The 18749-nt window shown below is 35.5% G+C and overlaps 1 protein-coding gene across 3 annotated transcripts in view; it reads right to left on the reverse strand.

The window, feature by feature from the left end:
* Positions 1–18749, reverse strand: part of LOC136246993 (spectrin beta chain, non-erythrocytic 1-like) — a 177405-nt gene that overhangs the window by 129009 nt on the left and 29647 nt on the right. For all 3 annotated transcript variants that reach the window (XM_066038589.1, XM_066038591.1, XM_066038590.1), the window contains exons 23-35: positions 9754–9837; positions 9511–9629; positions 8822–8918; positions 6290–6415; positions 5672–5722; positions 4528–4593; positions 4257–4336; positions 4009–4102; positions 3636–3830; positions 3499–3573; positions 2064–2233; positions 1333–1423; positions 1021–1149 (exon numbers count right to left, since the gene is read on the reverse strand). In XM_066038589.1, the coding sequence (XP_065894661.1) occupies positions 1021–1149; positions 1333–1423; positions 2064–2233; positions 3499–3573; positions 3636–3830; positions 4009–4102; positions 4257–4336; positions 4528–4593; positions 5672–5722; positions 6290–6415; positions 8822–8918; positions 9511–9629; positions 9754–9837 (1377 nt within the window). The remainder of the gene's footprint in view (positions 1–1020; positions 1150–1332; positions 1424–2063; positions 2234–3498; positions 3574–3635; positions 3831–4008; positions 4103–4256; positions 4337–4527; positions 4594–5671; positions 5723–6289; positions 6416–8821; positions 8919–9510; positions 9630–9753; positions 9838–18749) is intronic.

An 18749-nucleotide genomic window follows, 5' to 3' on the forward strand; every position in this document is an offset into this window, starting at 1 on the left:
TATTATTATCATATCGTTACCTTTCTTTACCGAAGCTACTTAATCGCTGCCTGAAGTCTTGATCCCGTTGAAGCATGTGACTCGATGAGGATGCGTAAGCTAGAGCACTGCACCTCGTGTTTATCCCAATTATCGATTGTGGGTTACAGTTGATGTTGTGAAGAAGCGATCACTACACTGACTACACGAGTGGCGCCTTCCAGGAGAAGAAAAGAAAGTAATTAATATTTGCGAAGTGGAGGTACGATATTAAGTACAAGATGGCCATTTCGTGGTTAGAAAATGTGTAGAGATGCAGCACTGGCTGGAGAGTGAAAATAAAGGTAGGTGATAAAAGTGTTGTGCACACAGCAGGTTCGAGAGTAAGTTTTGATCTATTGCAATTTACAAGAGAAATAGCTAGTTGGATAGTTATAATTCAATCTGTGGTGACTCAACACCACTTGTAGCAAAACATTTAGCCTAACTAAATTTACAAACTGGCTGTACAATACATTGATTCACAGTTTCTTTTTTTGTAAATTATGTATGCAACAATACAAATTTTGTACATGTATTACTAATAAACAATTAATTCTCTGTAAAATGTATGTGCATAAAGTTCAGTGATAAGTAGCTGAAAGTGGTCTCAGATTCAATCTTAGAGTGACCCTTTTCCAACAATTTCCTGGGGTGGCATGCCCTCTAACTCCCCTTGAAGGCTTGTGCTTCACACTACGGGGTGTGCTTCGCACACCAGGATAGTACACTTCTATCTTATGGCCATGCAATTTCAGAAATGGCCAATCAAATTTACTTTTGATTGGCCATTCTGTCCGAGCAATAATTTTCCCTTATATTGTACTCTGCATTATGTAAACACCATGATCAGTTCATATACAAACATGACTGCTCAATTAGAGTATTTTGTGATCTAACAGAGTAAGTGTATGTTCTATTAGAGTATCACAAATAAAAATTTTCATGTGTCCAATTAAATTTTCGAAGGAAGGGTCATGTTTAGATAACTAAGACACAAACCTTCAACAGTTCATCCTTCCTATCAGATGCCACTGCAATCTCAGACTGTAACACTGCACAATGTTTCTGTTGGTCATCAAGATCTTCTGGCCACTCCAGATCTATCTTCTCTCTCATCCAGTCTGTAAACTATGTAATATGGGAGAATGCAGAACAAAATATATTTAGCATTTAGCACAATGAATCAACTATTTAGTCAGCATTAAGCATAATGTAAATACAAATTACCTACATAGTATTCAATAGTTACTTAATGTGTTACATATTTCAGTACAAACATGCATATAACATGCATCACGGATATGTACGCACCTCTTTAGTATGATCAGCATATTGCTGATACTCTTCTAACTCATGGAGTTGCTTCTCTAGCATAGCAAGTTGTTCTTGTAAGTTATCATATCTAAAGAATTCAGTGGATCATGACATTATTTAATACCACGAAGTTTAGATAGAAAAGATTATTAAATAGATAGCAAATTATCTATTTAGTATTTTCATATGGTATACTGATCAAAATTTTAAACTGTACAAGTGACTGTTCTATTAGAGCATTTTGTCATCTTGTGTATGTTCTATTAAAGTAGTTGAAAGATAATAATAGGGTTCTTTATCCAGAAACAAATTGTTTATCTTGATACTTTTGTGACTGGACCAGTAAACAAGCAATCAGATAATGGAACTATCTCTACAGTGGCATTTAAAATGTGATCAACACAATACCATATAAAAAGGGAGGAATATTATTGTGATTGGCAGCTATCTGTGAAAAATTTCCTCCTCAAAATTCAGAATTCAATCAGTGACATTGTACAAACATACTAAATAAATTTCTCCCTTGAAATTATGAGCAGAGGTGATTCACGAAAATTTTATGCTCAAAAAATTATGCTATGAATTAGCATCACATGTTACATACAAAATCAATGTAATCCACGTTTACATGTTTGTTCGTACACGCACACATACACGCACACGTACACACACTATAACTTATTTAGTCAATATTATTTCCCACCACAACAAACACCACTACTACTCACTTATTCTTCAACTCATCCACACTATTCTGAATGTCAGTAGCAGCATAGTGTTGATCGTCTATCAGTTGTTGAGCAGTGCCAGTGATACCATCAATCTTTCCTCCCAGCACTGCCAGTGATGACTGGAGTGTCTGATGTTTCTTACTAACAATGGGGTAATCCTTTAGCTCCTGTAATGAAATGTTTGTAGCATAACTTACTCCAGAATGCTTTTCTCTTAATAATAAAATGAGAAGCCCTTGAAGCAATGAAAGACTAATTAATGTTAAATGTCAGAGGCCAACTCTAAATATTCACAAATGAGATTTTAAGTTGAAGTCAAGAATTAAAACAACATGACAACACAACATACATACGGCATAAAGTGTTGGTACATAAAATAGAATTGGTAATAAAACATATACAGTGGAACCTGTCTAAGCTGGTCAACTTCAAGCCAGACCACTTTAGGCAGGTGGATTAGTTTATAAAATTCTCACTTGGGAATATGAAAGTTGGTATTTTTAGAGAGGTGACCTTCTACACAGGTGGTCGCTAAGGCAGGTTTCACTGTACCACTTTAGCGTGAATGTTCCAAGGCGTCGATCAGCATTTGGCTCATATTGTCTGGGCAATATCATAAATGGGAAAACAGGTTTTGACACTTTGACTCATTATATTGAACAACACACAGCTTTACATTGTGTGTTTTAGTTTACAGGTCTAGCTAGACTCAGTGCAGCAGTAACTACATATGTGACTGAATTTGACAAAACAAGGCTTCGACGCACAAAGCTTTGTTAGGAGATATGGCGATTTTAAGGAATCATTGTGTAATAACTTCCCAGTGCCTACAGCTGTGCAAACAAAATTTGCACCAATTGTTCATCTGTTCACTAGCTATCACTGAGTGGGTGTATACATTTCTGATACCCAAGATTTTCCCTGTTTTGAGCAGCTTTTTTCGAGCGGGTAATAATATCACAGATGGTAGTAATAGGGTGGGAGGGTGGGGGTGGACGGTGGTCTTAATATACGGGTATAAAATGGAGTAAGAAGACGATTGGAATCCAGAGGCCAAGTTTGGGCTCTCCATGGCCCTCCATGGCCCTCAAATTACTCCAAATTGACTGAGAACACTATTGGCGAGCTCTCTGTGAAGTCCCAGCTCACCACACACCATTATCACAAAGCCATGGCCATTTAATGGTGCCAATCTCACACTCGTGGCTTTGACAGGGTCGGAAGAAAGCTGCTACAGAAACCAGACTTGTCAGTGCTGAAGGAAGTACAGTGTGAAATATGATAGTGTATTAGACCAGCAATCCATTTCTGGTAAAATCGTAAGTTTGATTTTGTGTGTGTGGAAGCCTTGTTATGTGAAATCCGGTCACATATGTATGTTTAGACTAGTTGATTGTTAGTGAACTACATTCCATGACAAATGATAACTAACAGCTTCTCCTACTGCAGTTTCCTCACTGAGATTTGACATAGTACCATCAAGTACTTTTACCTCTTGTAAATAACCCTATAGAACACAAGTTAAAATATGCAGTAAAATCTTGTCATAAGTACATAGCTTTTACTGACCAGGTAATTCTTGCACTGCTCCAACAAGTCCATACGTTGCTGCCAGGCATCTAACACAGCTGTCCAGTCTTGTTCCAACTTATCCAGAAGTTGTTTAGCTTGTTCCTCTTGAGGGTCTCCACTACTACCTGATATGAGGCTAGTTCCATGAACTTTCAGTGCTTCATATGATGACTGCTGAGCTAATATTTCAACCTGAAATGTACAGTGTCCATTTTAATATAAAGAAAAAGGTGTTGGTAGACATTTAGGTGTGCATTCAGCTCTATAAGACAGTCATCTATTACATAGCTTGATGGTTTTGTGGTTTAATAATGTATATTGACACATTAACATGTTCCATGATGTACATAATATCACTACTAGCACACACCTTTAATTCATTGTGTTCTTTTATCGCCTTTTCTGCTTCAGATATGCCCTCAGTGAGGTCTTGTGATGATGCCTTCTCGAGCATCTCATCCAGCCTGTAGTCAAATAACACATCAGCCAACTATACTTTTGTAAAGATTACTGGAGCAAGGACATACAGAGCCTGCATGACCAACAGCTATACATGAATATGTTATTACAAATGTGACATCACTTTTGTATAGAAAACACTAAAAACAATGCACATACCAAGAGATGAAGTCATTTAACTGTTCCAGTAATTGTTTCAGATTACCAGATTGACCAACTTGTTGTTTGACCCGGGCCAACTAAAGTGACAGAGAAACGATACATGTGCATGCAAGCCAACTTAAAACATCAAATATACCAAACAAAATGTATACACAAGTATTCACATTAGTGTATATACATGTATGTTTGTAGGTAAACACAACACTTAGCATGATGATGTAATGCATAGTGAATGTATAATTTTGTATGACAGACTAAACCTACGTACATTCTCTTTCAGATCTTCCCAAGCTGAAAGTAGTTCTTGATGCTTCTCAGCAATCACAGTTGCTTCCTGTTGTAATTAAAGTAACAACTAACACAAAAATAATTATTTTAAACTGTGTTCATCATACATTGCCGTCAAGCATACAAACAACTGAACACTAGAGGTGCACCGATATACCGATACATATCGTATCGGTGGCCAATATAGACATTTCTACTATATCGGTGGGAGCCGATATTGCTGCTAAAAACCAATACGATACACCAATATACAACTGAACTATCTTGAGGACACTATCCAATGATCAAGCCACATTATAAACCCTATATTTAGCTAACAAGGGTGGGAAACAGTAGTTATCTTCCTTGTCTAAAAGCAGTATGCTACGCGAAGCCATCTAGGTACGAGGATAATTACTGTTTTGTTGTCACAAAACTTACCAATCATACAACAAACACTCATAGTGGTGGGCCTGGGGAAACAGCAATAAGATGAACCAAGAGCACAGCATAAAACAACCAGCCATCTCTACAAGCCATTAAAATGCAGAGTAATCCAGACTAATCTTGGCAGGGGCATGTATTAAAATATTTGTGGGTGCCTTATAGTCTGAGCTGTCAATATAAGCCAAACCACCATGGGTAACCAAGCATAGCCAGTAATCTTAAGACTGTCTTCAGTAGTTTCTTCAGTAGTTAAAATATAGTTGAACATGGTATATGTGGTTCCTCAAATATAAATAGCTACACTTAGTTATATCAGTATATCAGATCGGTATCGGTGTTCAGACTCAGTATATCGGTTTATCGGATCAGTTCAAAATTTCCCTATTGGTACACCTCTACTGAACACACATTCTAATGTGAAAGTTTGTCTTTGCTAGCATTACAATTTCATTACTAATTTCTATCATTTCAACACACACACACACACACAAGGAGCTCGAACTAAGCAAGTTCAGACTATTCACAGAAAATACACAGTGATTGAACTCGTGTGAAAACAAAGCACTTGAGAATTCTTACGCTTATAGCACAAAATGTGGTATGCTATATATCTACAGTAATGCCACTTGACAACACAACAAATAATTTATAGATATTTAGCTAGTAATAATACTTTATCATAGTATGTACATACATACCTCAGGATGTTGCTCTGTCAGCACTTTTACTTCTGATTCAAAATCATTTACCTGTTGAGTATAAATCACAATTCATATATAATTTAAAGAGAAGAGAATAGACAGATTCCACTCTTTATCCAACATGACTGTTGTATTAGAGTATTTCACAAGTGTATGCTATATTAGAGTAATTTACATACATTCTAGTGGGTAAACATGCACAGTATTGCTGAAACAAATAGCAATTTTTACTATTCGAATAGTTTTGAACAAAATGATCAAATATTTGATTATTCTTTAGGTTTATATTTCTATACTGAAAGAGCAAGATAAAGCTATTTCAATCTTTTCTAAAACAGAATTTTTACAACATACCGTAGATACATCATTTCATTCACAATCTTAAGTTTCAAGGCCAGCTTCTCCATCTGAATACAGTGTACAAAGTGCTAACGATTACTCAAAAGGGGTGGTAACAAATCGAATAGTATCACACTGACCGAATAGTTAAATAAACGAATAATTGTTTCAGTACTAATGCACAGTGCTATGTACATGTGTGACTCATATACTAACACAGGCTATAGGAATCACATAAAAGATATTCTGTTCAAGACTGTTATATAATTATCTCACTTTGTCAGTTAATGCAACAATCTCCCTCTCAACTGACATCAGCCTTCTTTGACGAAACAGAACATTAGACAAATCTGACTCGTCATCATCACGATTAAGTAGAGCTGCCTTTTCTGCTATTAGTGCCTAACAATATGTGTGAAACAAAAACACAAATCAATACAGTACAGTGAATGCTGATGAATTTACAGTGCAGTTGTCTTACTGCAAGATGTAAGCTATTAGCTTTATTATTGCATTTAACCAACGGTAGGCTTAAAAAGTAAATATACGTGTAGCATACGTGCATCATAAAAATCACTAAAAAAATTTTGGTATCGGCTGGTAGCCACAATATCATTACACTAGGGTTCCACCAAAAATACCTACTGATCCGATACCGATACCTAGCAGTAAATTTTCACTGATACAGATACCGATAATATCCATACAATTTACACACCTCTCAAGTTAGCTATGTGTGACTGTTCTATTAGAATATTTATTGAGCAGTGACTGTTCTATTAGAGTATTTCGATCTTTTTCATGCAAACATCGTAAGTAGCAGTTGCTCAATGTTTAACAAAGCAATTCCTACACCTTTTATGCCAGAATAAAATGCTTAACACTATTGCCAAATTGTTATACCTCACATTTTGTTAGCATAGCATTTATGATGATAGTTATGATTATGACAATTGGTGTGAGTGGCTATTAATCGGTATCAGAATACCTAAATAACCGATACCGATCGATACTAAAAGCCTAATATCGGCTCCGATACGATACCGATCCGATTATCGGTGGAACACTAAACTACATGCATACTGCAGAGTGAAAGTACAAATAAACAGAGTAGCAAATACCATGAACATATGTGACTGGATCTGCAAAACCCGACACAATTGTGCAAGCCTTATAAAGCATTGAATACAGTGGGTGAAATAGTTGCATATTATTGAAAAAATTTTGTAAATTTTTTGAATGTCTCAGGAAGGGACTAACAATAAAACCCTGGATATCACCTTCTTCACCTGCTCAAGAAGAGTCGGAAAATCTTTGTTTTGTTGCAGTAGACCCAAAGATACGGAAGTTGAGAGCATTTGCTTATGTCATGTCAAAGCAATCGTACGCGATCAATTTTCTATACAAATTCTGTCTTTGTATGCAGTGAAGAAGGGTGAATAAGGGAAAAATCTACCCAGTAATTGATTCCCCTGTTCATCGCAAACACGATGGTAAGAATTGTAGTTCCGTACCTCGATTCGATGGTAAGTTACAACCGTTTTTGTAGGCGTCTGTAATTTATTTTCCCTATACTTGCTGTACAAATTGATTTTTCTGTTGTTGCTACTTTGTAGGGCTGTAACTCCTAAAGTTATTGGCATACAAAGCTGAGAGGTACACTTGGCTAAGTAAATTATAAATATTTAATAAACAGGAATTCGAAAAATGCACCATTGTGTCGGGTTTTCACAGATCCGGTCACATATTTGGAATACAACCTGGTTTATAATCAGAAATATATATTTGAGCATTAGTGATTTCTCTATTAAATTAAGTCACAAAGGCGAATGACTGTTCTATTTGAATAGTACATCAGTAACCTCCTAGGCACCAACATGTACGTTCACTAACTGGTCTTTAGAAAGTATACATTTCTTTAGCAGTGGCATTCATATTGTACCAATATTGTCTTATCAAATATCTATGTACGGCAATGACACTCCTCTTGCATTCAAAGCATTACCAAAGTTGATAGAATTAAATATTTTGTGATAAACAAAGACAAGAGAAAAGAACAGGTAAAAGTTACATACTCCAATGCACTAGAAACAGCTTTAAATAAATGCAATTGCTGGACATGAGTACAGTTTTATGGGCAACTGAAGTAAACACACAGCTGTAAATTATTATATATTATTGTAAAGTAAACTACTACATAACAAACATTTTGTAAAACATATGCAAGGATATTCCTTATTTGCAGGACATTGTGCCACATAATAACACCAGCTAGGGCCTGAAATTATGTTTTGGAAATGATCTGACAAATCCTGCTATTTGGTCGGACATACTCAATAGTACTGTACAATTTTTTTCTAAAACTGTTTAGGCATTAGAAAATGGTAGATATCTGACCATAATGTCGGGCTCTGAACAATATACAAAATGATACGGTCTACAGTAATAAACATTCTGTGTACACAGTACACAGAACTACAAAACCACACATGTTTGTGGTACATCATATATACCAAATATTACCATTGGGATTTCATAGAAATAACAAATACAAAGAATGAAATATGCTCTTAACACATTCAGGCAGTGAAATCCAAATTAAAGAGATAGCTTTGTTTACAAATTTTATACATAATAATAAATCAGGAAGTCAAATGCACAAGATATCGACCAATCAGGTCACTTCTTCCTTGACCTTCAAGCCAAAATTACCATATGTGATTTCCACTTTAAATTTGTCATCACACTAGAACTATTATCTACAACCTCTGCAACCTTCAATGATAATTATTGTGAACATTTCATTACCATTGTTTCTTTAATCTCCTGGCTGAAGTTTTGTATACCAAAGGCAGTGTGTAGTTGTTGTTTCTTAGCTGATACAAGTGTAGCAAGCTCATCCCACCTACACATGAATAATGAGAGAGAATGTCACTTCCTCGATGTTAAGAAACACAAATCTGGCATAAGCTTTAAACAATTATTACAAAGACATTCTACATGTACAGCAGAGGTTGTGTATATGGTGGTACTGTATGTATGTATTATATATCATGTGTATTTGTAAACACAAGCTAGACACTATACATTCACATAACATAAAGTGCACAAATGATGCACATACTGAAGCAACGAGTGTATATACAAAGAAGGTAACACACCACATGGTGTAAAGCACAGTGACATACACAGCCAGTGTATAGCTACAAACAAATAACAACTATAGTAAACATGGAAACGGTAAACAGTAAACAACACTTGTGTACAGAAATGTAGACAAAAGAAAGCAACATGTTATTGTGTACCATCACAAAAGGCACACACCCACAAACCACACTGACACCAAAGAGATTGATCCACAAACCCAACCTGACACTAACCCTGACCAACAATAACATATCATATGACATTATGGACAAGAAGGCCAAATAACATGTTTAACACACTCGATATTTTTATCTGTAAAGCACCACACCCTACACAAACAAGATACTCACCTTGCTGTAATGGCATCCTTACACTCTGCTAAGCTAGTTGAGTGTTCAGAATTAGCACTGATCAAATTATCAGCCACTGTTGATACTGCTATTAACTGTTTCTCCTGAGCTGTGATGTCCTACAATGATAAAATGATTTAGAAAGCAGTGTCAGTAGTACCATACAAATGCTGATATCCACATACGATAATTATATGAATTGCTTGTACTTGTGTTCCCTGTTTAGATGATACACTTACTCACCTGTTCCAAATTAGCCAGCCTTTGACTGAGGAATTTAGATGTCTCAAGATCATCAGGGATTTCCATTGAAGATAGCACAGCAAACTACACATAAGAGATTACAATACTTCATTAAAAGTGTCTACATATTATACTATACAAAATCTATACAATTTTTAGCATCAAAATGTACACATAACTGTGCATGTGGATTTGACCAAGAGTTCACTAGCACCACAAGATACAAGGCACATGATTTGTTGTATCAGAACACAAAGTTAACTGTACATCTCAATGGGTTTCACTTAATTTATAAAGAAATAATTATACTGTTGTTTATTATAATTGTTACTTATACCATTCACTTTCACAAAGTCAGGCATAATTTTCTGATAATAAAGTGCAATGTGAAATTTAACATTTTGACTTCCATGTCACAAAACAAGGAAACAATGCTTTTAAGCATTCCATGATGAATAGATGCTAGCAAGAAGATTAATTTAAGTGCTAATACTAACATATTGCACATCCGTGGTCCAAGATTTTTGGATTAACCAATCAAATGTGAAGAATGTCATTCAAAAGCTGTTCTCACGGCTAATATTCCCATGACACCAAAGACTTTGATATAACCATGGATGAGCCATGTACGATACCAGATAGTCCATATCCTTATAAGAACAACACTAGTACACAGTATGACGTGTTTGACATGTGATAATCACACATCATCAAGGTTTGATTATTTCAAACATATCACCAACATAATTACAATTGTTGATTTCAATCCCCTCGAGACTTGTAAAATAAACCATGTAACATTATACAATAACTGTGGAACACCAGCTAACCTAATGGTACCACTTACACTTAAGTGTGAAATCCATAAAATGCAAACAAATTGTCAATATCGTAAACAACCTAGCTCTAAGAACCAATTTGTTGTGAACTCGCTGAAACTTGCAAACATATTTCTTCATGGTTGCCACACAAACAATGTATAGGTACGACCTTAATCTGTAGATATGTCTATGTGCTTTACCTGCTATGTCACTGCTATACTAAAGTGCATCTATAGAGAGAGAGGAAAGGGGGAGAAAAGCAAGCTAAAAGTAATTTAGATAATGATGCATATCCCAGAGTATCTATACTATGTAAGAAGCAAAGTTCTGCTCAAACTAATGGACTGTATTTATGCTCCTTTAGAAACATACAGTACCACCATATATAATGCTAGACAATAAGAACCTTTTAAAACAAACTTTTACCAATACATGAATTTATACATTAAATTGCAAATCCCTGCACTACCACAATACAAGAGAGGTGTGATAATGGTATAATTTAACAGTAACTTATAACTGCATGTATTTAAAAGTATTACAATTATCCAATTACTTTGGAAAACAACAGAAATGTCATTGTTTCATTAATCAAGCTACAAGACTTGTCCACTGATGTACAACACGTGGCCATTTTGATAAGGTACATGGCGTTAATGAAATATTTCATTATAATGTATCTCAGTCTATGCATGTATTTCCTACTAATACAATAATCTTTTGATTACACTCTAATTATAGGAACCAGCAAGAAGACTGAAACTAGAAAGTTAGAAACATACAACTAAAAACTACGACGAACACAAAAAAAAAATCTACCAGGTGGTGGCTTGATCCACAGACAGTTTATAGTCTAGGCAAGTGCCTAACAAAGAGCCAATAATATTACATCATAGTTAAATTGATAGTAACACACACACACACACACGGGCGCGCGCACGCACACACACCACGAGTTACAGTGGTAAACCACATACGTTAAAGGTCTTACTAAATAATAACTTGGCCAGACACCGACCTCCCAAAGTTTAAAATTTTAACCATTGATTGTTTTGATGTTATTGTAATTTGGTAACGCCAAAACATGTCACACCTGTCTAATGATAACTTTTCCATGTAATAATGCATTTTAACAAGTAAATATACTAATGGAATTTAGCAATGGAATATTAATATGAAAATATGAAGTAATGTATGTACACGTACGCTGTAGATATATTGCAACAAGTACTAAAGCAGGGAGCAACATATTGAAGAAATTCCAGCCATAAAACACTCACAAACTTCACAGCACTACAAGACGTTTGTTGAAGTTTAAGGAGTCTAAGGAGTCAACAGTTTAGTCTATGAAAATAGTTTCTCATGCTTATGAACACAAACATGTATCATTAGAGTCAGGGTTTTCACAGCAAAAATAAAATTTAAGCAAATAAATCAAAATTGTTTAGTCCAAGTTGTGTTGAAACACCCAACTGATTTATAAGGATATACATATTCTATGTAAGTCAGTTTACATCTCAAGAGTGACTCCAGGAATTTTGGTGACAGGTTCTAAATTTTCTGTTGCATGTACACTTATCTAGGAGGGTCTGGGGTAAAGCTTCTCTAGGAGATTTATGCATTCTGAGATTAAATCTGGTAACAATAATTACCAAAAAAAACCTTTAAAGCTGACATTGTTAGGAATTGGCTTGTTGTGCTGGCATAGCATCAGGAACAGACTAAGGGTGAAGAAGTGGAGCTACGTATGTGAAGTTTGAAGCCTACAACAGACAAGGATGCCATTGTAGGTGCATGCCCCCAAGGAAACGTTTAAGTATCAGACACTCAGAGATACAACATTAGACTATATGCGACAGAAAACAGGTTTTATCACCCATGATAGCAGATTTTATTTCCACCAAGAACACAAAGCCACACGAATGAACTATCAAATTTCACAATCAAAATCTTGAGTGGGTTGCTTTTGCCAAGTACAGTGGCGATCCGTACGAGCAGTTTGGGGCCTTAGTGGAGCTTTGACCAGCCTGGGGATGGCTGTATGTGGCTGTACAGCTCTGTACAGCTCTGTGGTATTGAATAAGTACCTGTGCCATAAATGTCCTTTCATTAAATTATCCATTTTTGAGACCTGAATGGCCCATAACACAGCCTAATTCATCCTTATGCCTTTCTGTTACAGTTTTAATAAAGCCCATGTGATTGAGTTGGCTTAGATAAATAAATACTATCTATGCTTCACTGTTGTAAAATTTGTAGACATGTAATGACTTGTACGTACATGTTGTACTCAGAGGAGGGTGGAAGCATCTTAAGCGCCGTTAAAATGAATTATGTAAACCCTTGTTTCTCAGCATCAGCTAAATGTGCATACGATGTAACAAAGCGTGGCATCATTGTTTTACTTACAATAAACATACCTGGTTAGTGCTAAACTCGCTACGCGCGAAATAGTGTTTCATCGATTTTTCCTAGAGAACTAAGCAGCGCTTTTACAAAACTAATTACATCACCTTAATCCTTACACGAAGCATGATCTAAAAATCTAGTAAACCCCACTGAACCCCACCATTTGCTGGTTTTGTATTGAGACTATTGAGGTTCACGTGAAATTTTGAACAAAACTATGCAATTAAGGTAACATTTTTAAGTAGCATCTAAAGCGCTTCCGCCCTCCTCTGTGCTGTACCAGAATGTAGTATGTATAACTTCTACTGCATGTATTTTCAATGGTCATTGATATTGACTCAACTTATAGAACAATGTTGCAGTACATACCATACCAACTATCACTATCATCATACCATATTAAATAAGTACACTATTCTAAGTATCTAAATGCCTCGACCAAATATAGAAATTTTGGTATTTCAAAGAAATAATTACATTTTAAATACCTCTCTAAAATCCATTTTTAAAATTGATTGATTCAATTGGCTGAACAATTAACTATCAGTCATACTGAGATGCCTATCACAATTCTGCAGATAAGTTTAAAACTGAGAAATGAAGAAATTGTAGAAGACACAGATGTTTACAGAAAGTACGTACGCACACTGTAAATACAGATCAGCAACTATCTAACATGACAAGAATCATTCTGAGATTGTCCTATATGTAATGGGCTTGTTTTCTTGGAAAGCACATAAATCAATGAATAAATTTAGTGTTAGGTATAGCCATCAAATTAACTGAACAGCAATTTAACATGTTCACATACATCCCACAGAAACTCTTTGTGGCACTGGTACAGTAATTGGACTTGACATTATAACCATCTCAAGAAGCTAATTAGTGATCCTTTATCACCTACAGGGATGTATTGTTTACATACGTTAATACTTCCATTGTTTGTGGTCTAATCAATAAGCATTACTCTAATAGAACACACTGTCTGGAATTTGCAATTGAAGAAAACACTCAAATTGAGCAGCCTCATTTGCTGTTAGTATCATACAGTACGATAGTACTGTATAGTAGGGACCACAAAGGAGTAGGTGTGGCCCACGGGATAACACAACCCATAAACCAGCCTCAATTTTCCCTGACGATGATGAGGCAGTATTGGTTAGGTAAAACAAAGCCCAAACAAGTTTTCAGATTGACCCGAAACACTTTCAACAAGTTGCTACGGAATTTAATATATATATATATATATATATACATATATTTAACGGAATTTTCTACTGATTGACTGACTGACTGATGCCTTCAGACAAGTGTAACTCGATAATGGCTAAGGCTACGGGCTTGATTTTTTTCACTGTTCGACGTTGCTTTGGCCCAACAGGTGCCTTTGAGCATACCGCAGTATGCACAGTGCATTCTTCATGGACTTACTAGTGTCCTCCTTTGTGTCCCACTCATCTTTGCTGACAGCGAAAAATGTTGGTTTGGTGGTAGCACGTGATGGCTTCCCTTCATAACGGAAATAGTACGTATTTTTCATAGTGGCTATTTTGATAGCAGAGGTGCTATTCAAACAGTTTTTGATTCGAAATGCTGCATAACGCGTTGAACATAGCTGACAACGAAGCATAATGGATACTTCATTTTTCAGAAGATAATTGGGGTGCGTGGTGCCATTTCAGATGCAGTATGCGTGTATTGCAGAGGTGCTTTTCGAACAGTTCTTGATTCGATACGCTGCACAACGCGTTGAACATAGCTGACAACGAATTCAGACGATAATTGGGGGCGCAGCGCCATTCCAGATGCGGTATGCGTGGGTTCACCAGTCATAATAATTATTTACAAAAATAGTTAACAAACAAGTACACAGAAAAATTTGGAATTTTCAACTAGAGTAGGGACCATAGTACATTGATAAAAAGTACTGAAACAAGCTGGAGTAGTGCACAGCATTAAATCACAGTAAAACAATAAGAAGTGTTATATCCCTACTGTGCTCAAGATACTATAATAGAAATGCACAGTATGGATATAATACTTCTTATAGTTTGTAAAATTTCATGTACTATTAAAGTTTTTAGTCAATTGAATACATAAAATGTGCTAACATGGAGAAGTTAACAAGATCATTAAAATGTGCGTAGGCAATCAGGTATAGCGTTGCATTGCAATATCAGAAAGTAGGCAAGCTATCCCATAGACATCCTTTTTGTATGTTTATACCAACTGGTAAGTGATTACCTGACATGACATGAAAGTGAAACATTTAGTAAAAATGTATGGAATTTGCATGGTGCATATTTATTACAGTACATGTATGGAGACATAGGAAAACAACTGTGGTGAGGTAATCACTTACCAGTTAGTATATAATACATACATACGTACATACATACATAAAAGGATATCTATGGGGTAGCTCGTCTTACTTTCTGATATCGCAATACAACGCTCTACCTGATTGCCAACACACTTTTTAAATATTCTCACTGATTAGATGGGAGGTTCTATGGGGATACCATAAACCAGACTAGTTACACTAGTGTCCATGTTATGTTTCCACAGCAACACAATATGCAACTATTTTTCATTGTGATATTGGGCATTTAATAAGCAAGTAAAAAGGTAAAACTACTCTATGCAATACAGGCCACTAAGCCACATTATGCAAAAACTCATTAAAAAAGTTTCTATCACTGTGAAATAAACCATCACTGCATTCAGTGACATTTCATCCATTGTAATACAATAATTTGACAAAACCAGTAGGGTTCCACCGATACAGAAAAATACCTACTGATCCAATACCGATACCTAGCAATAAAGTTTCACCGATACAGATATCAATAATTACTATACAATTTACACACCTCTCAAGTTACCTATATAATTATGACTGCTTTATTAGAGTGTTTTACTGTCAGTGACTGTTCTATTAGAGTATTTCAATCTTTTTCATGCAAACATGGTAAGTAGCTATATGTTTAACAAAGTAATTCCTGCACCTTTTATGCTAGAATAATATTTCCAGCTTGTTATACCCCACATTTTGCTAGCATAGCATTTTATCGGAATACCTAAATAACTGATACCGATCAATACTAAAATGCCCAATATCAACTTCGATTTGATACCAATACGATTATCGGTGGAACACAAAAACCAGTAGCTCAATACAGCAATTTAATAATCATTATGTAGTAATTTCACAATGCCTAAAGCTGCGCAAACAAAGTTTGTTCCAATTATTCATCTATTTATTACCCATCATTGTGTAGACACATAAGTTTCTGATTCCTAAAATATGCCCTGTTTTGGACAGCTTTTGTACAGGTAATAATATCACAAGTGGTAGTAATAGAGGTGGTGGGTGGACTTAATATAGGAGTATGAGATGAACAAGAAGAGAAGTGGAGTCCAGAGATTTAATTTGGGGTCTCTATGGACCCTCCTTCAACTCAAATCACTTCCAAATGAAGGAGAGTACAGCTGGCAAGTTCTCCAAGACCTTCCAGCTCACTGCACAACACTCCAACAATGACCACAGAATGATATCAATCATCCACAAAGAAGATTCATTTTACATTGGTAACCACAATACAAATATATCACAAATATATACCAAATAAGAATCATGTGTGCTTGATTAGCTAAAACTTGAGACTTTGTCCTAGCAATGTATACTTTGCTACTACCAACTGATGAATGCTTTATTAGAGTATCGCATGATGTGCAGACCATATGTGACCGGATTTGACAAAACCAGGTTTCCACACACATCCAATTTAATGACTTTAAAGGAACATAACTCAATGTAGATGTATACAATCAGTTTCATATTTGTACCTGCCATTGCATAACTGTATGAAAAGAACGTGTGAAAATTCCAGGGCAATAGCATGTTGGGTGATCAAGTTACAGTAGGTTAAAGGCAAAGAATTGGATGTGTGTGGAAGCCTGGTTTTGTCAAATCCAGTCACATATGGCCGACTGTTGCATTAGAGAGTATTTGCATTCCTGTGCTGGTAGGTACAAGGTTCAATACAATACTTAGAAGGGAGCACGGTTGTGTCACACTACTATTCTTGTGGTCACCAAGGTATAATGCCACAAAGCCACTTTATTCAATAACCCATAAACAAAGTTTCTATCCATGTCAAATAACATGCTTAGTCGCTACATTCTGTGACATTTCATCCATTGTTACAAAATTCCATGAACCAATCAACACACTCATACACACACCATTTACACTATTCCAACTACCCTCACATCTAGTACACCCAAACTAACAAATAAGTAGAAAATCAACCAAATATGGAAATCTAGTGTTTCAAAGAAAATCCTATAACACCTTCTATACAGTAATTTAATGAGTCCAATACTGTATATAATACATAAGCGTTTGTGAAATTTCAGTGGCTGTCATAAGTAAAAAATCCACTGATCACTAGTTTTAGTCCGAATATATTATAAAACTATACCATACAGATGTTCACTACAAATAAGCAAGCAAAGACACGTATGTATCTGTCAGCCAGTAAAAAGTCCACTTGTCATGACATCTAATCAGTTAATTTTAGCTTGATCAGTTAATTTTAGCTCAAGCGCTGAATGCATCTACAACACTACACCTATGACTTAGAACTCCTTGTTGCAATGTGCCAAATTAAAGTTACAAATTTAAGCCTAAAAGGCATTCAACATCTCAAAGTCAACACATTTCAACAACTATGACATTCAGTAAAGCCACTAAAGCTTAGATGATGATATAAAGTGCCGAGATCATAGCCTTTACATTCAAATTACTTGATGAATACTATATTGAAAAAGTCTGTTATTGGATTACTTGTTTAAATTAAAGTAGTTTGCAATTGTTTAAGGACAGTTACATTGTTTTTAAATTTCGCCTTCTACTCTTGTATTGATTCATTACATGTGACCATTGTAATACAACATGTTATTTCATCAGATACATCCTTCCACAATTTTAACAAATATCACCTTGTGGTATATGTGGTGTAGTGTTGGGTGTAACATAACATTTCTGTGTAGTACGTACCACTTTGATATTGTTAATAATGTACTAAAACCTTATATGGAATACATGTAGACACAGTTCTCATATATTGGTTAATAAACACACCCCTACAACCACATATTCCAGGTAACAGGTACACACCCATATTAGCCAAACAAAGAGACAATTGAGGTAAAAATAATACACAGAAACTTGGTAGTTCAAAGAAAACAGATTAGTTGTCTTACAAGCTACACTGATTTGATCATTTGAAATTATAATTTTGAGATTGATGAGCATGCTCCCAGCTATACTGGCACAATTACACATTTGACATTATCTCACATCACTGGTAATGATATTAACTATAGAGTACAATGTGCTGCATCTCAGAAACAGTGTAGAGAGTGATTGGATACATTTTAATATTACTATATGCAGCGTGTACTTTTAGAATTGAGAAATGTGGAGCAAAAACATACGTATCTATTATTTCTGGTTATCATCACAGCTACATAACATGTTGGTAAGGTAAGCCGACACCTCCCATAAACTATGTATAGACCTTGACCTGTTGACTGGTAGTTATGCAACTGAACATGTACGCATGGTTTATGCCATAATGAGAGCTACTTGTTTTATCAATAAAAGTGGAAAACTCAAGCCTATCCCAGCATGCAAAACTTAAAAGCATTCAACATTCCCAGTTAAAGACATTGCAACATTTAAGACGTAAAGTCCCT

The sequence above is a fragment of the Dysidea avara genome, chromosome 2 (genome assembly GCF_963678975.1).
Source record: "Dysidea avara chromosome 2, odDysAvar1.4, whole genome shotgun sequence".
Taxonomy (NCBI): Eukaryota; Metazoa; Porifera; class Demospongiae; order Dictyoceratida; family Dysideidae; genus Dysidea; species Dysidea avara.